The sequence below is a fragment of the Colletotrichum spaethianum genome, assembly GCF_022836535.1.
Source record: "Colletotrichum spaethianum MAFF 239500 DNA, contig04, whole genome shotgun sequence".
In the NCBI taxonomy this organism is placed as follows: domain Eukaryota; kingdom Fungi; phylum Ascomycota; class Sordariomycetes; order Glomerellales; family Glomerellaceae; genus Colletotrichum; species Colletotrichum spaethianum.
The window spans coordinates 118,437-136,899 of record NW_026054774.1 but is presented as its reverse complement, the minus strand read 5'-3'; the positions used below and the strand labels follow the sequence as shown (position 1 = coordinate 136,899).

At 55.2% G+C, this 18,463-nt stretch overlaps 4 protein-coding genes across 4 annotated transcripts; 1 reads left to right on the top strand and 3 right to left on the bottom strand.

Annotated features, from left to right (window-relative positions):
* Nucleotides 1-231: 231 nt before the first annotated feature.
* On the bottom strand, nt 232-1,203 carry ColSpa_02062 (protein ATP11, mitochondrial; the record flags this gene model as incomplete). Its single annotated transcript, XM_049268274.1, has 1 exon — nt 232-1,203. The coding sequence occupies one exon, from the start codon at nt 1,201-1,203 to the stop codon at nt 232-234; it is 972 nt and encodes a 323-aa protein (XP_049124231.1).
* A 6,167-nt stretch (nt 1,204-7,370) lies between these two features.
* On the bottom strand, nt 7,371-9,764 carry ColSpa_02061 (pre-mRNA-processing factor 39; the record flags this gene model as incomplete). The annotated part of the gene is made up of 5 exons (XM_049268273.1): nt 7,371-7,545; nt 7,599-8,804; nt 9,205-9,308; nt 9,392-9,607; nt 9,693-9,764. The coding sequence occupies 5 exons, from the start codon at nt 9,762-9,764 to the stop codon at nt 7,371-7,373; spliced, it is 1,773 nt and encodes a 590-aa protein (XP_049124230.1).
* A 1,413-nt stretch (nt 9,765-11,177) lies between these two features.
* On the bottom strand, nt 11,178-12,540 carry ColSpa_02060 (uncharacterized protein; the record flags this gene model as incomplete). Its single annotated transcript, XM_049268272.1, has 2 exons — nt 11,178-12,296; nt 12,349-12,540. The coding sequence occupies 2 exons, from the start codon at nt 12,538-12,540 to the stop codon at nt 11,178-11,180; spliced, it is 1,311 nt and encodes a 436-aa protein (XP_049124229.1).
* A 1,049-nt stretch (nt 12,541-13,589) lies between these two features.
* Nucleotides 13,590-17,749, top strand: ColSpa_02059 (inositol-1,4,5-trisphosphate 5-phosphatase 1; the record flags this gene model as incomplete). The annotated part of the gene is made up of 6 exons (XM_049268271.1): nt 13,590-14,215; nt 14,237-15,556; nt 15,606-16,141; nt 16,203-16,312; nt 16,369-16,478; nt 16,537-17,749. 6 exons carry the CDS (start codon nt 13,590-13,592, stop codon nt 17,747-17,749), a joined length of 3,915 nt encoding a protein of 1,304 aa, XP_049124228.1.
* Nucleotides 17,750-18,463: the final 714 nt, after the last annotated feature.

Sequence of the window (18,463 nt, the reverse complement as noted above, 5' to 3'; positions counted from 1 at the left end):
AATAGAAATGTGGTATATATGTTCTACATGTCCCATCGGATCATTTGTACAAAAGTCTCACTCTAAGAGCCCCATCTTCTATGCCTCTCGCATAGACAAGGTAGTCTGGGGCGACACAACTCCAGACCCCATCAACATGGCACGCGCGGGCGCACTGCGACTGCACTTTATCCTACCAACGAGCACCGAGTGCTCAATCCTGCCGCTATTATGCTTCCTCCAGGCTGTAACTCAACCGATGCGCTCAGCCTCCTCCATCAGCTTCTCAACGCTGAACCTCTCATCGCCGGTACGGAACCACTCCAGCAACTTCTGCCTCTCCGCCGCCCTCTCCTTACCCTCCGCCTCGCCGTAGAACCTCTGCAGGCACATGACCAGCCACTGCGCGTGCGCCGTCTTGACGCCCCGGTCCTCCAGACACTTGCCCTGCATCAGCACCACGCCCCTGTCGTCCGCCAGGTCCGTGTGGTGGGTGATGGTCGTGTGCGGCTGCGCGAACTCGCCGCGCGCCTTGAACTCGGCCAGCTGCGTGAACATGACCGTCGCCGTCCGCGAGGCCTTGTCGAACACCCACTGCAGGAAGTGGATCTCGGCGCCCTGCTCCTCGTGCGGCACCGGCAGGATGAACTGCGGGTTCTGCTTCGCGAGGGCCTCCATCGTGCGATATGCCGGGGCCGGGATTACGGCGCAGAGAGATGTCGGGTCGGAGGCGTGGCGCAGGCGCCAGATCGCCGTGAGCTCCTTGTCGGGCAGCTCGCGCACCTTGGGGAGGTCGAGGATCTCGTCGAGGGACTTGATGCCGTTGCCCGAGGAGCCGGGGATCGGGGGTTGTTTCTGCTGGGAGGCGTTCGCGACCGGGGCGCCCTCAGATGCGCTGGTTGCTGTTGTTGGTATCGCTGTGGGCGCGGGCTCGTCGTTGAGGAGGCTGTCCAGCCCGGGAACCGAGATGGCGTCCTTCTTCTTCTGCTCCTGGATCTTGTCCGCGTAGGCGGCCTTGAGCTCGTCGATGTTGGAAACGCCCTCCTGGCGCGCCTTCTGTTCGAGCTTGGCGCGGTACTTCTCGACGACGGTTCGGGGCTGTTGGGTCGTGGCGAGGAAGCGTACGTCGTGGACTTGGGCCCAGCGGCGCTGGTTCGAGGCGCGGAAGGCGCGCGCCGAGGAGGTGACGATGTGCCGGAGGGCAGGGATGCGGCAGGACGCCATTGTGTGTGGTAGGGTTTGTATTCCTGTTCCTCTCCAGTTTAGTTTCGAAGAATTGACCGCGGGTGGTGGTGTTGACGGTGGCGATGGGACGGATGGTCGAAAAAATAGTGTTTTTTGAGAATGTCATTTGGAGGTTGCAGCGTCTTCAATTGAAAAGCTCCTGTGGGGCACCGGGTGATGGGGCCGGTCTTCGGCGCGGCTAAAATACCGACCATTCCTTGAATGCGCCGGGAATATCGGAGGTGATTTGTGATTGGAGCGGCCGGCAACGGAGACTCGTGCCGCCAACCAGTCTCAATGGTCCAAAAACGGCCCAGTTCGTTCTCAGTATCTTTCCTCAATTATGTCCAGTGCCTAAACCAAACAGCTTGTAGTAGTGTATTCGTTACAATTATCATGGGCGCATTCCTTCACGATCCGTCCTCTTCCAGGCTGCTCACCTACTCACCGCTCCTTTGAACTATGTTATCTTCGATGATGTGACTTTTGATTATTTTGATATTTAAGGAGAATATTTCAGCTGAGCAGCTGTTTAAATACATAGTTGTGGATATGTATGGGCGCCAACGGGTATCTTTCGCTGTCTCTCATTCACCTTCAAGTTCAATCACTCCTGTTACAAATTCTTCAACCATCATATACTGTCGCCGTCAAAAACCTTGATGAATTTTCCTACACAGTGTTTGGAAAAGGCCCAATTTCTTCAAGGCACATTGCGACGTAAGTAATCGCTTCTGAGCGGAAGACAGGATGGGCTGTAGCAATATCGTACCCATAAAATCGAGAGCCAGCTACAGTCTCCCAACATACATGAGCCGGGAACACTACCGCCGATGCCGTGTTTCCCTCTCAGATTTCAGACCTGCCCTACTCTGTTATGAGAACAATTATATCCTTTGAAGAGTGAGGAGCCAAAACCTGGACTAGACCTGCTGGTGCGGTCAAGTATTGTGTGTTGTCAATCTCCCCATCAGCGAGAAAAGCGAGCACGCATTCTTTTCGTACATATACCCCTCATCCGTAAGGATGCTCAAGCCGTCTTTTGAATGGTGAACTGAGGTATGCAGCTGACCTCCATCGCACATGATGGCGATGCTAGAGAGACCAGCCTGAGTCGCACTCAGCGTACATCGCTAGCTCAGCGTTTCTCTCATTACCTGAGGCCCGGCCTTTATGCCTGCAGAACCGTTGGATCGGTCGCTTCCACAACGCCGGGAACACACAGAGCTCATTGGCACTATGGCCAAAGCGACAACGAAAGCTACCTGTGAAACCCAGGCGCAACACAACCCCCGCTGCAGCTACGAATCCGCCCAAAGAGAGCAACGGTTGCATTGCATCCCTATTGCTAGTATTAGGCCAAGAGCCAACCCTTGCTACATGTATGGCTCCTCTATCCTTCCGTTGGCATCTTCATCGCAACTCGAAGCCTGTCTATCCTCTCACGAGCGAAGCCATTCCTGCCGGAACTCACCTCGCAAGTATGTCGATACCGGAGCCGGGGTCCATAGTAATTACACGTCATCTGCCCGTCACCGAGGTCACCCCCGGACTGCACTCAACATCCCCCAAAACCAACAAGACAGAGAGATTCGCAAAAAGGAAATGCAAAGTAAACCCCAGGAAGGGAACGGATATTGCGGGGGAACCAACAACCACCACCCCATGTACACCCCGGGGTGCAGAGACGCTAAGACGGGACAGATGGCAGTGGTTGGTCGATGTACCGAACCGCCGGGATTGAGCCACACCTTTCATCCCCCCTCCCTTCGTTGCAGACTGTCATGACGCGACGAACAAGCCCCCCGACGTGCAAGGCTTCCCGAGCGCGCGGGAGATGGTGAGGGGGAAGAAGCCGTTCATGCCGGGGGTGTTAGTGCGGACGATCCGACGTCGAATCCTTCACCCCCTCTCGTCTGATCTCTATTCCGACTTCACGTTTACCCAAGGGTGTCTTTCTGCGGAAAATCATCACAAGGACCGTCGGCACCGAGGTATGTGTTTCAATGTTCGCGTTGATGTTGTACAGCAACTATGAGACGCAAAATAACAAATATGGAAACAAGTCCAGGAGCGGACTACAGGTCGGTGGTTCGGCACGCTCAAGACCAAAGCTCGAGGGCATCTAATCTAGTCGCCGCCCTCGCAGCTCCCCCACTCTCTTTCGGTACGCCGATGGCGTGGATATCTCTCGTCTATGTCTAGAATCTCTCCAGGTTTTACTTCTTCTTCCCTTGTTCTATTTTCGTTTCTGTATCGAAAAACTCTCCTTCGTCGCAGCCACTGCTCAGAGTGACTGTTCAGTCCTGCCAAGTGGGCTTGAAGGTCCAGCGCTCCTCGGCGCCCTGGGCGAAGGGAACACCGAGCTCAAACAGCTTGACGATGACGTTGGAGAAGTCCTTGAAGAAGGTCTCGTTGTCCTTGGCGTACTGCTCGACGTACTTCTTGAAGGTTCTGTCCTGGATCAGGGCGTAGTCGGCGGGGAGCATCATCAGGGACTTGGTGGTCTTGTCCTCGTACTGCACAATGCCGTCAGCAATCGATACGTTTGTCACGCCTGCCAAGCGGTTGCGAAGCTTACCTGAGCGGGGCCGTTCCACTTCTTCCACTGCCACTTCTCGTTGAGAAGCAGCTTGTAGTAGTCGTTGGTCATGACGGTGGGAGAGAAGGTCCAGGGGCCGTCGAAGCCGGAGCGGTCGGTGTGGCAGCGGCCGAGGGCATGGGCGCCGGCCAGGGCGACGATCTCCTGGTCGTTGAAGCCCATGCGGTAGAAGATGTCACGGAGGTGCTTCTCGCGCTTGGAGGCGTCGGGGAGACGGCCGTCGGGGGTGCAGGCGGCGGCCTCACCGTCCTTGCGGCCGGGGCGGAAGGGGATGATGGGGCCCTGCATCTCCTGGATGGCGGCAACACCGCCGAGGATCCAGAGGTCGGAGTAGGTGATCCAGGGGAATTGCTCTGCGAGAGAGTCAGCAATTGGTGTCCGATGGGAGGGCAGGAATGTCCTCTGCAACTCAATTGCGTAGGACCTTGGGATTGCACTCACGCTTGACGGGCTCAAGGAAGTCGCGGGCGGCCTTCAAGCCAGCGTTGGCACCGTGGTCAGACTCGGGGGCGAAACGCATGGTAGCACCGTTGCTGCCACCAGTGTTGGTCTCCTTGTCGTAGGTACCGCTGGCGTGCCACGCGAGACGGACGAGGACGGGGCCGTAGCTGCCGTCATCGTACTGGTCGTTCTCCTCGAGGCGGTCGGCGATGACCTTGTACACCTTCTCGTAGTCGGCCTTGGTGGGGTTAACGACCTTGGGGGTCGAGCCGGCAGAGACGCCGCCCTCCTTGGTGTAGAAGTAGGCGCCGCCGGCGCCGGCGATGGCCAGGCCGGAGAGCCAAAGCCAGGTCGAGCTGCCAGACTTGGCGGGCTCGGAAGAGTAGAAGCGGCGGCCCTGCTGGCGGAAGGCCTGACGGGGGGCGACGGCGAAGGAGGTTCTGGTGGAGGTTCTCAGCGCCGCACGGGCGAACTGTCTCGTGGAAGCGGCCATCTGTTTGGGAGACGGGTGTTAGTTCAAGGGGTGCCTGTGATGGTGTTGCAATGATACGAGTGTATCGGGACATTTCGGTAAAAGATAACGTGGCAGGAGCTCGACGAGATCGTATGTGGCGTGTAAGCCGCGGCGGATGTTGGAAGGGGGTAGTACTAACCTTGCTAGAAGCTGGTGTGATGTGGGATTATCAAGGCAAATTGACAAGACAATTACGATGATGAAGGAAGAAGAGAAGCTTCGAAAGAAGTAGGGGAAGGAGAGGGGAGGACGGTCTAGAGATTAAATCACAAGTGTTCGTTGCCCCGGGGGCGTTTGAGAAATACCAATGTACCCTGCCCGGCCCAACACTAGAGTCAGTTTCCTCTGGCTCTGGGACCGAGGGAGGGGACCTGTCGAGGCTTCGCACCCGTGAAATGAGAAATTGGTGGCCTCTGAGTGGCCAGAAGCAGGAGTTTGCCAGGTGCCACTTTTTCCTCTTCCTTCCTGGGGGTCTGCTTGCAAGGGTCGTGGACGTGTGTGTTCGCGATGTGGGTTTCCAGTGTTCCCATTTACGTTTGCTGGCCTCCAATTATGGAGCCCGCACCCGTCTCTCAGACTCGCGCTCACCACGCCGCTGGCTTTGTGACGGAAGATTGTGCGCGGTGCCTGGTGCGTGGCCACCAGCGCGCTAGGGACCGATATCGACGTTCGAAACGTGCCGGCCCCCGGTACCGCCGTATCTGCAAGAGATAAGGCCTAAGGCGAGGCACGTCGCACGACATTGATATGGTTCGGGATAATGGGGCTGTAGCGTGCCATGTGGCTTTCTCTCGCTGTATCCAACATTTTTTCCCCCTTCGTCCCCGTTCGAGCATCTCCGAGGGTTTGGTTTCGTAAGCAACGAAGGGCTCGGGTCTAGCACACGGCAATCGTCGGTATCGAATGGCCCGTTCTCTGCATTCTCGACTCCCATCGACGTTTGCTTCCCAATGATATATCCGGGCCACGTCCCAAGATTCCCTCGGCTAGCCAGCCGGTTTCCTTACGACCCCCGCTGACAGCAGCTGCGCGTTGCCCTCTCCATCTTGCAGTATTTGTAATAAATCTCCCGGGTATCCAGTTGCTCCATCGTCGACTCGAGCCCACCCCGGCCCGCCGTCGCTCGGGAGGACCAAACGCCCCCACGGATCTGACTGGCTGCTTGGTGCTGTGAATTGGAATACCAGGCAAATCCATTTTTATCGTGCCGTTTCCGTGCAAACTAGCACATTCTGATAGACCTGTTCACAACGCCACAAAAGTAGGTACATACTCGGCCCAGGTATGACTCGGCTCCGGCTTCGGCGCTATGTCTTACAGCACAGGGTTTTTTCCTTTCGGGATTTGCTTCTGTCGCTCTCCAGGTCTCATCCCAGGCACTCTCGTCGACTGCAGCCCCTCCAAGCCTTTTACACGTGGGCGCGCCACGCACTCGGCCGTTCGGGGTCTATCTTGCATTAGGGGGGCCCTCAATGACGCTCAGAAGCACGCCGTTGTCGCTATCCACCCTGCCCTGCCTCCACCTCCCACGGGTTCGGATGCTTCCTCTCCAGCTCACGCCATATTGTCAATAGCATCATGAACACACCGTGGCGAACACACGAGCACATGGGAATGGTTGGAAGCCCGGTATGCAAAAACAATCTTAGTTTGTCAGACGCGTCTTGAATCTCCTCCCGCTCTTCCGAGCCTAAATGCCAACGTCGACCCGTTCAACGGCGCCCCAACCGAGGGTGTCCTCGGAAAACTTACCCGTCAACAATGTGAACTCTAGGCCTACTCTAGTAGCATCTGAAACGGGCAAAAACCTCCTGCTGGGAATTCAAGAGCCCCTGACCCCTGTCGTTGCTTGGTAATCGACCCATCAGGCAATTTTGAGCCTCCATCGCCCAGCCACGTCAACGTCGTCAAGAACCAGTACCCAGTGTCTACGATGTATTGTGCGCAGTATGCTTATACGCAGTCATGCGTTTATACCTCGTTGTGTTTAGAAAGTCATGACTGCGGAAGAAATCTAAATACCATGTGATCCCCGTTACCTTGCCTTCGATCTATGTGATGCTCTTCCTTAAATCCAGAGTTTAGAATTTATTTCGAACCCTTGCCAGGCCGGCGCCTCTCACCCTTGCGCCTCACCGCGGCGCCCTACCCGGGGGCCTCGGCGGCTCCCGGTCTTCTTCGGCGGCACTGCCCGTACCTTAACCGGTGCATCGGACCCCATTGGTCGCCGGTGTAAAATGTTTTCGCAGTCAAGTACGCTACTGCATTTTTCACCAAACTGTGCAAACATGTCGCTGTTTCTTTGAATGTTGGTTGAGCTATTATTATCTGCGTCGATGATCGATTCGCAAATCTCGTGGGCTGGGGTCGGGTTGACCCGTGGTGCCCGAAGACGATTCCCCTCCTATCATGGTCTGTCCTGACGGACGACACTGGTCTGTCTAGACCACCTCATAAACACTGCATACAGTACAATTTCCCCGAGGCCAGCCACCCGCGCATGATCTGTCGTCAAAACGAGTCGTATAGTACAAAATCTCAAGGAGCAACTACTCAAGAGCCTGGAGCTCCGGAAGCATAGAAGAAACGCGCCCGGTGAGGTGGCACAGCCTAGTTGAAAGGCGCCGTCGCCTGGCCCTCGAGGTCTGGCTCGCCCTGGAGTTCATAGTACCTAAGGTATTTGGCCTCCGCTCGGTGCCTGGTCGCTTCGTCCATTTCGGAGCCGGCCACGCCGTTCTCCTTACCGGCGGCGGTCGCCTTGCTCAGCAGAGAAATAGAGCTTGGTCTGTAGCATTGTTAGCGCCATCCAAGCATGACTACATGGGAGTTGCGGCTTACCCAAAAATCTCCCTGTCAATAGACAAGAACTGCTTCATCGCGTCCTTGTCGCCCCGTTGCTGCAGGTAAGACAGGTAAATCTGGTACAGCTCCTTCTTCGTCGAAGCTGATAGGCGGCTCTTGTTCCGGAGCTCGTCAAAGATCTGCTTGACACGATCGCCATGCTGGTCCTCCACCTCCGTGCTCGTAGCCTGTTGCAGTTCAAACTCGAGCCATTTGTCCCAAAAGACGCGGCTGTCGGCGTACCACTGCACGTTTTTGAGGAACACATTGCGGGCCTCTTCGACCGAGCCCTTGACCTTCCATAGGAAAAAGGCCCATTCGGTGACAAGGGCCGCCTTGGTGAAGATATCCACTTGAGGAGAGTCGATTTGTGCCTTGAACACCTCAATAGCCGCGTCCAGGCCGCTCTGGCGGCGCTGTAAGTGAGCCCAAGAGGTAATGGCCTCGATGCAGTCGGGTAGCTTCATAAGAATCGCCGCGTGGATGTCGCGAGCGATGTCGACGCGCCCGCAGCTCTCCTCGAAGTAGGCAAACTGCAGCCTGATGCCCGGACGGCTGATAGGCACATACAGAGTGGCAGCGCGTTGGTAGATGATCCTAACTTCTTCCTCCTTGCCCTCCTGCGCAGACATCCACCGGGCGTACCGGAACCAGAATTCGTCGTAAAAAGCACATGTCACCAAGCACCGTTCGTAGAGGAAGACGATGCGGGTGAAGTTGCCCTCGGACTCTTCGAAGTCAAGGTACTTGCGCCAGTTGGCGAGTTGCGAGCTCTCGAGCTCTGTCACGTGGAAGTAAGGCCGCTTCATCTCGGATTCGTAGGTCCATCTCTTGTTGGTCTCGGCCTGGGTCTGGGTGAAGTACTCGTAGTACATGGCGTCGATCTTGGTACGAATATCACGCTCAACCTCGAGTTCCGTGCGCTGAACGCCGGCAAACTGAGCACTCTCTGCCTCCACCTCGGCCCTGAATCTGTCCAACGTCTCGGCGGGGACCAGCTCGGTCACGGGGCGGCTGTGGGACAGCTGGCGGAAACGCTCGAAATACCGGGCATACTGGTGCATAGGGATGTGGATGACGCGGGACAGAATGGCGAAGATCTTGTCCTGGGCCTCCTGCCGTTCCTCGTACTCAATGTACTTATCCCAGAAGGGGTGGGCGAGGAAGTCTAGGCCGACGCAGGTGGCACCACGCTCGAAAAGCCTGGAGTAGACAGTCAGCATAAGGGCAACGGCTGGGGAAGGGGAGTGGTCAGAAGTATGGGGAAGGCGGGCTATACAGGAAGGGGTATCAAATGAAATCAACTAGCGAATCCAAGCCCAACGTAAGGTGTTCCAATGGGAGCGATGTGGTGAAGATGCGACGTGAAGCGGACAACGGATCAGTCATCGTCAAGTGGAAATCAGCAGAGCCTGGTAACTACTAGCGTGAGAGGGCTTCCCAACAATGGGGCTGCTGTTGGCATTTCTCACCGACGGATACTTGTGAAGAAGGCGGCGGATGAGGCCCACGCATCGTTCGATCGAGGTGTGGAGCGGCCGGTGAGGCATGCTGTGGTGATGGTGATGTTAAGGGGAAGGAAAGCCGACCGTCAAATACTTACTCCCTGACGAGGTGTGGGACGTGAGTGGTCTCCATTTTGAAGGAGCAATAATCGGTCCACAAGTCGACAGAATTGGTGATGCTGGCGCAACCTCGCTCGTAAACCTAGAGACGCGCATCGTCAGCTGCGGCGCTTGGAAGCAAGGGATGCATTGCGCGCGATGCGACGCGATGCGATCGCAGCCTACCATCTCCGCTGACTCGGGTCCAGCGATGTTGAACTCGAGGTCGGCGTACTTCTTCCAGTAGCCGAAGAGCAAAGGGAATTTGAGGAGGAAGCGATCGTAGGCATCGCGAAGAGTGGCCAGGGCCTGGGGGCTGGAGTTGCGGTTCAAGCCGCCCTCCAAGCCCTCGCAGGCGCGAACCAGCTTCTCCCAGGTCTCGAAGTTATCGGGATCGGCATCCTGTAAGCGCGCAAGACAGGTTAGCAATTGCCCCATTTGAACTTGATGGTGGGCGCGACGTAGATGATGTCGCAGTTTGACGTACCACATCAGCCTGGAGCTTCTTGATCTCGGCACTCTCCTCCTCGGAGCTTCCGAAGTGGTCGTAGTCAGACATGGTGACAGCGGCTTGGGTAACGAATGGCAGAACAAGTTGGGTTTCGAGAAAGTCTTGGACAATGCGCAAGGCCGCGATGAACAGCAGCAGGAGGCAAAGGCGGGTTGCAGATGGTTGAATGAAGGCACCGCAAGTGTCAAGGCTGTGGCCGTTGGAATCGTGTGTGACTGGGTCGAGCTTCGAGGTCGCGAAAGGAAGGGGGGCTGGATATTTTTTAACAGCGCTAGGGACTGGGGCTGCACCTGCACCTCACATCTGTCTGCAATTGGGTAACGGGGCTGAGGCAGGGTGAGGATGTTCGTCCTCCTGCGCGCGAACCGAATGGAAAGGTACGCGGGGCCGTTGTACCTCGACAGGCGAACCCTTGCTCCCAGTGCTTTATCAGTGACGCGGCGGGAGAAGCGAATAAGATCAGCTAAAAGCTCGGAGAGATCAGGCGGCCGGCAATCCACCTGCACGAGAGGCGCGGTACTGCCATGGCAGGTATCTATGCTAGAGCAAACCTTACGCACTGGAGTGCTTATCTACGGTGAGTGAAGTGCCCTTTACTTGCAGCTGGGCCCTGTTCACAAGTGCGGTACGGAGGCCTGCGGGTTCTTCTTGCGCATCAGTTGCCCATGAAGGCGGCGCAAGAGTGGGCCATTCCACCATTTCAGCCTGTCACCTCTCGGCCTGCCCTGTCCCCTTTCGGCCTCTTTTGCGTGCACAACACTTCGGATTCTGGAGAGAGTCCGACTGCTGCACGTTGAAAGTGTGGAGCAATTCCGTCGTCTAGTCGTTCCCTTCCAGGTGGGTGGGCAGGTTGTGATTCCCCCCCCCCTTCTCTTCGCTGGCTCGACTGTCTTAGGTAAGCAATTGGCCAGGCGTGGGGCCTATTTGACGTCCGATATCCATGAAAAACCTTTCCTTTTCCTTTTCTCTCTTCTTCACAATAAGGCTTATGATGATTCTCAAACAATACATGATAGGAAGAGAATGACTGACCACCCAAGGTGGCAGCGTGATCTCAATATTATATCTGAAGCCTAATCTGCGCAAGCATTGACTCTGTCACTTCTGCGCCCGCGGGGGGTTCCCCCCTCTGGGCATTTTTCTACGTCTCATCTTTACATCCTTCTCCTTTTCACGTTCCACCCCCACACGCTTGATCAATCCAAAAATACTGATCATGCCTGTGACCAAGTTCGAAGCGGTTGTTACTGGGCATCTCCGCTTCAGTCTCTGCCACCTGCCACATCGCCTTTGCATATGTCAGCCACTCATAGCCCATGTGGCGCGGCAGGCTCACCAAGGGTTGGCTGAAGCATTGCGCAAATGCTAGTACAAAACCAAGCTGCCGTATTGGAGAATGTGAAGCTACCAGCCCTAACTGCTGCCCACGACAGTGTGTCCTGCTGTACCCAACTGGCGCTGTCACGGATCGCCAGTGACCGGTGCAAGCACGACCTCGAGATCCGAATCCGGTTCGTGGGCGAACACTAGGAAGAAGAGAAACTGGCAGTAAGGAGCTGACCCCCATGTGCGGTCAAAGACTCCTCTTCTAAACTGCAGCCTGTAATGCTTGCGTAACATAAAGGTGAAGAGTTGAAGTGGCGGATGTGGCGCACAGTCACTGTCGTTCTCCTCGCCGCCTAGTGATTCGTATCGCGACTGCAAAAGTGCCGATATGTCAAGGCCGTGGCAGGCAAAGGTTCTACCATCCTCGGAGCTCCGTGTCGGTGAAATCTGGAGTTGAGCCGCCACCAGAGGTGCACTGTGCATCTCCTCGACCTTGACAGGCATTGATATCTGCTCCAGCTGGAACTCGCCAAGAAGAATGACAGTTACTTTGCGGGTTTTGATGTCATTGTTGCTGTCTGATGATGCTGTACGAGGCGCAATGCCATGCCTCTGTCTCCCCTTGTCGTTGTAGAAATGGGGTCTTTGATATTCGTAGGCATAGATGGAGGCCATAACCTCCCAAGGCACGTCGGCCTCACAGACGGGGTTGGTGAGGGAAGCAATATCTTCCATGAAGTACTTAGTGAGAGGTCCAAACACCTCCTGTTGACTGGCCCAATCCATAGCATGGACGTTGTACACCGGGAACCGCGAAAAGTATTCTGTGTGGGCTTGAGACGCAGGCGGCCAGTCGAATCGGCTTTCCCAAGCACCAGCGTGAGCTTCAACGGCATCTTGAACAAAGGGCTCGTTGTGGGCTTTCCACAAGACAGCACCCGCGAGTAGGGTTCTGTAAAATACCCGATGAAACCTCTCCTGGAACTCGCGGATGCGCCACGGGAGTTCAGGCGCTTCGTCGCTACACGATGCGATTTCGGAGATGGTAGGATTCGAGAAGCATGCGTAGCCGTCCTCTGCAATGTGTAGATAGGCGTACTCCAAGCAGCAGGCCAAGTGATGGAAGTCTAGCAAGTCACCAAGCTCCGAAAGACAACATCTCTTGAAACGAGGACCAAGTCGGTTGATGTGCGTGAAAGTGGGCGGTAGTTGGCCAGCATAGAAAGCCTCTTTGACCAAGTTCGTTGCGCGAATCTGTAAAGTTGCGGTGAGTGAGTGCGTCTCTTTGCAACACGAAACCACTCACGGTAATAACAGCGTGTTCGTATGCGGGAATGCTTCTCGAGCCGATGCTCTCTACAATAGTCGAGTCGTGATCCAGCCACACATTATGGACATAATTGCAAGATGTAGCGAGAGCAAGTCCGTCAGTGAAGCTGGCACAGCTACCCAAGATACGGGCAACTATTTCTGGGGGGCATGTAACGATACTTGCCATTTTCATGTGAACGGAGGATTTATTGGAAAACGTAACTAGGACACAGCAGAATCGCGCAAAATCCCGAGTTGAAATAGTCGCCCCTGCGGCGCAGCAAGGTTGTAGCTGCCCAAGATGCCTACTTCGTGTTGGAACAGGGGCCCGATTTGACTTGTTGGGCCCTGGTTTATGTTCAACTCGTGCTATCTGTTGTCTTCGTGCTTTTTGATGCGCGAGGCAATGTTTACCAGTGATGTCTGAATAATTTGGTAGGACATCTAGACAAAGTCAAGATATGAGACCACCTCTTACGCTCGGGTGCCTTGGAGGTGCCTTTTCCCCTGCTGCTTCTTGCTGGGTTCATCGCATCTCTCGCTTTCCTGTCACTGGGCCTCCTGATGGAACTTTATGACCACAACACTAGCAGCTTCAAATACCTGGGAACCTTATGTACTGCCGCCCTCAAGCGCCGAGCCAAGACAAGTCGTCGATAGCCAAGTCGTGCGCGAGGCTTCGTGTCTAAGAAAAGAAAACCTAAAAAACTTCCAGTGCAGAAGTATCGTGATCAGGGTCTGTAGGACGGCAAGGTACGTGCTTCCCTGCCCTCCTCCACCTGAATTCCACATGTGCCAGTCAGCTCCATCCTTCCTTACCCTGCTTTTCAAAGGTAGAAAGGTGGTCCGTGAGGCTGAAACGAGAAGCGAGCTGCCTGTCCAGTCGGAGCCTAAGTGCTAGAGATACAGCGGCCCAGCCTCTAAAACCCCTGCCTTCCGGCGGGACGGACGTCATTGTCGGGCTCCGGATTGGCGACCCAAATTCCCCTTCAGTCAGCCGCGACGTTCGCATCGCAACCTTCGCACCACTTCTACCCATTGCGCGATCCCATATTTCTTCACGAAACCAAAGTCCCGCTGCGACCTGTTTCCTCCCCGAGTCGTCACTGAGCCTCCCTTCTGCGCCCCGCGACGACGGCACCCCTTCGATGAACACAGGCCAGCACCCTTGTCCAAGCATGCTCTGCGACAACTGCGCATCTTCTCCGACTCCTTCAGCAACACCCCCCAACCGACATGGACTACGCCAGCTCCGGATCATGGCCTACTCAGGTGCCGGCACCAGAGAAGTCTAGCCGACTTTACATTCGCGACTATCCCCATCGATCTATCGCCCTGGTCTCATCGTCCCACGCCCTCATATTCCGCTACAGCTCCGCCAGCACCGGCACAAACGGCTCCCTTACCTCACTCGCATCTACCCGATCACGGCCAAATGGTGACGGAACCGCATCAAAATGCATGGTCGAGTTTACTCAGATCACCAAGAAGACGCTGGCCGACTACCGCCCCCTGACTCCACGACCAATCTTTGGAACATTGGGTCTGATATCCGTCGAGGGCGACGTGTTCCTTTCCGTCGTGACACATGCCACAAGAGTCGCTACCCTTAGACCGGGGGAGACCGTGGAGCGGATTGCGAGCGTTGCCTTCTTCTGCCTCAACAGTAGCGAGTGGGACGATGTCGTTTCTCTGGACCCATTGGATTCCGAAACTTCAGATGCCAATTCGGTATATGGCCAGAACCTCAGAGGGCGAGAAGTTCAAGTGGAGCATCCGTGTACAGACCTCCGGAAGCTTTTAGGCAACGGCACTTTTTACTATAGTACCGACTTTGATTTGACAAACAGGTTGCAGGATAGGTAAGGTTTGGGAATCCAAAGGCACTTGCAGGTTGCTGACCGCTTTAGAACTGTGAATTCGTACACGTTTGACATCGACAACTTCGACGACTCCTTTCTATGGAATTCGTACATGATTAGCCCGCTGGTCCAATTCCGGTCCCGTCTACTGCCCCAGGAGCGGGAGGCTTTAGATTCCTCAAGGTTTCTGACCTCTGCCATCCGTGGCTTTTGCCGAACAATGGCGATCCCGCAGACAAGCGCTCCATTGAAGACTAGATCGAGCGGCCTACCTTCGTACCTAACCGTTGTGTCCCGACTTTCTTGTCGTCGAGCTGGAACGCGTTTCAACTCCAGAGGAATTGACGATGATGGCAATGTCGCCAACTTTGTGGAGACAGAGACCATATACTGGAGTCCAGGCGGTACTCTCTTCTCATACGCCCAAGTCAGAGGCTCAGTCCCGCTCTTCTGGGAGCAGACGGCGGAGCTCATCCCCGGCAAGCAGAACATCACCGTCATTAGATCACCCGAGGGAGCGCAGCCAGCCTTCAACAAGCACTTCGCGGACCTGGAGCAGGCCTATGGTGCTGTACATGTCGTAAACCTGTTGAGCGAGGGTAAGCCTGGCGAAGCCCAGCTGAGTCAGTTGTACCACCTGGGGGTAGAGCATTGCCCCCTAAGCCAGGTCGGCGAGGAGGAATCGCAAGACCACGCACTGCTGAGAGAAACCCACTACGACTTCCATGCCGAGACAAAAGGCCCAGGAGGCTACGAAGCGGCGCGTCAGATTCGCAGATACATCGAAAACTCGATAGATGGATTTGCCTATTATTTGGCCGAAGAGTCGGTGGACGGGGCTGCTGACAACAACGATAACCAAGGCTCAAATCGGATGGTGGTGGTTCTCCAACAGGAAGGTGTTTTCCGGACGAATTGCCTTGATTGCTTGGACAGGACGAATCTGATCCAGACCCTTATATCGCAAATGGCCACAGAAGCTTTTCTGGGTCATCGAGGCGAATATGCTACGTCGGACTTCTGGATGAGACACTCGACCCTCTGGGCGGACAACGGCGATGCTCTGTCGAAGATCTATGCCGGCACTGGTGCCCTAAAATCATCCTTCACACGCTCCGGTAAGATGTCATTGGCTGGCGCCGTCGCGGACATGCGCAAATCGGTGCAGCGTCTCTATCACAACAACTTCACAGATTCGGCTCGGCAAACGACGATTGACCGCCTTCTTGGACGCCTTGTCAACCAAATTCCCGTCCTTCTATTTGATCCTATCAGCGACCACGTGTCTGGCGAGCTCACCAAGAGAAGCGCTGAATTTTCTTCCGTACAGGACATCACCATGTAAGTATACTGCCCCGTCATGTTGTCTCCGAGATACTTATCGTGGTAGGCTGGTCGGCACTTTCAACCTGAATGGCCGCACTGAAGGTGTTGATAGCGATCTTGCTCCATGGTTAGCCCCAGAAGAACTCGGTAACGTGTTACCTGAGATCGTCGCCGTGGGGTTTCAAGAGATTGTTGAGTTGAGCCCGCAGCAGATCATGAACAGCGACCCTTCCAGAAAACAGTTATGGGAAGCTGCAGTAAGACGATGTCTCAACAAGCGTGCCAAGGCACTTGGTGGTGAAAGATACGTATTGCTCCGAAGCGGACAGCTCGTTGGTGCTGCGTTGTGCATCTTCATCAAGGCCTCGGCCTTGCCCAACATTAAGAATGTCGAAGGAAGTGTCAAGAAGACTGGGCTGTCAGGGATGGCGGGCAACAAGGGTGCGGTTGCGATACGATTTGACTATGCGAATACCCATATCTGTTTTGTGACAGCCCATTTGGCTGCTGGATTTTCGAACTATGACGAAAGGAACAGAGACTATGCGACGATCCACCACGGGCTCCGTTTCCAACGAAACCGTAGCATTGACGACCACGGTAGGATGAAGAACAACTGTCCAAAGCCCAACGTTTGGAATATGAGCTGACCTGAGAACAGATGCTGTTGTATGGCTGGGTGATTTCAACTACAGAATTGGGCTCGGCTCTGAAGCTGCCCGAAGCTTGATCAAGAAGCGAGACCTGGAAACGCTTTACGAGAACGACCAGGTGAGGAACAGAAAGTGTCTTTGCGAACTGATCATCATACTGACAGTACTTGGTAGTTGAACCTCCAGATGATTGCGGGACTTGCGTTCCCGTTCTATTCCGAAGCCCGGATCAACTTTCTGCCCACGTACAAGTTTGACCTTGGAACTGACGAATACGATACATCGTATGTCCAACGAACCATCATCGTCTTGGTTTTTAATGCAGAGGCTGACTTCCCATAGTGAAAAGGCACGTATCCCGGCGTGGACCGACCGTATTCTACGTAAAGGAGCAAACTTGCGTCAATTGGCATACAACTCGGCCCCGCTCAAGTTCTCGGATCATCGACCGGTTTATGCAGTCTTCCAGTGCAATGTGAGCATTATTGACGAAGCCCTTCGAGACCGAATCAGCAAGGATCTCTATCAACGAAGGAAAGCTGAAGTGGGAGACGCAACTGCCAACTTGGACTCTGAGGAGACCGATGACGAGGACTTAATTGGCTACGAAGCTATTGAGCCGGGACTGCCTCCTGCGAGCTCTGACCGCCAAAAGTGGTGGTTGGAGAACAAGCAGCAGGCGAAAGTTGACATCAAGCAGCCCAAAGCCCCCGATGGACAGGCTACGGTGCTGAATCCCAATAGACCACCGAATCCCTTTACGCCAACAGGAGAGCCAGACTGGGTCAACGTGCCGAGGTCAAGGCTGTCATCCTTCTCCAGCGTCTCGACATCGCCGTACGAGCATGTCTACGCACCAAACGACCTTTCTTCATCGGCTTCGAATAGGATTGCAAGGAAGCTGCCACCACCATTTGACCCGTCGACCTTGTCATCGAAGGTCGGCGGACTCAACATCAAAGACGACAAGTCACAAAGGGGAGAGACGCCACCGCCCCCGCCACCACCTAGAAGGCAGACAGGAACCAACGCGGCAGTTCTACAACCCCCATTAATCCCTTCAAACCGATCCCAAAATCCGACACCTCCACGGCCGTCGTCTGCAATCTCGCAGTTGTCGCAATTGTCTTCACAGTCAAAATCCAAGCCCGCTCCACCCGTTGCGAAGAAGCCAGCCCACCTAGCCACATCTCCGGTTTTGAGCAGCAACGGAACTAGTCAGTACAAGGACGATCCGACAGAAAGGCCGCCACTGCCGGCACGGGCTTCGACGGGCTTTACCAATCTCAGCGCGGGAATGGAAAGAGGAATGCATAGAAAGCCGATTGGCACACCGGCCAAGCCGCCCAAGCGTGCGGATACCCTCAACATGGAGCCCGGCAGACAGAGCCCGATGGCCGGGGCAGTCGCCCTGCCGGGGATGAGAGCTGGTGAGGCACGGCCCAAGCCGAAGATCCCGGCCAAAAAGCCAGTAGACCTATTAGACTCGTTGGGTGACGCAGGGCCCAGCGACATGGGAAGCTGGGAGACACTGGTTCCCAGCACGCAGAGATGATAGATTGATTCTGTAGAGTTTAGAAACAAAAAGCATACAAGTGGGCGGGCATTGTTGACAAATTATATGGTCAATTTTGCCAGACGGAACGTCTTGGACGGCCGACAAGGAGAAGAAACTTGGCTAGATTGACGGAGTTGCTGTTGCTAGGGACTGCGGGGGAAGGTTGGACGTGATGAGAAAAGTAAGACACAGAAGAAAGAAAAAAGCAAAAGCCATTGTCATTCATCATGGCTCAATGTTAGATTTTTCGTGCGCCGGGAATCGACTGGCGTCTTACACTCCTCGGTTCCGTATCCAAGTGGATGAGGAAGCCCAATGCCTGCACCGCCGGAGGGGGGAAGCCAACCTCGAAGCGACCCGATGTGGGTGAGTCAGGGGAGAACGCCAATCGGCTTGCATGCCACAGCCGTCCACAACACAACGTCATTCGAAGAAACCCCTTTACCTCACCACAGAGCGGCTTCACCGAGCAGGATGCGTGTCGGATGGATGGACCCTGGATTTCGACAGTCTCAGGAAAAGCTGAACTCTTAATTCTCCTGAACCGCGCCCGCTTTCTTCTTCTCCTCTGTCGTCTCGAACCGTTGCAGGAGTCACGATATCGTCCTCTTGACCAACTGAGACACCACACCGCTTCCTCTTAGTGTACTTGCAGTACTAGGTAGAGCACTGGCCCCGCCTCCGTTTCCTGTGCTCCTAGGCATTGACATC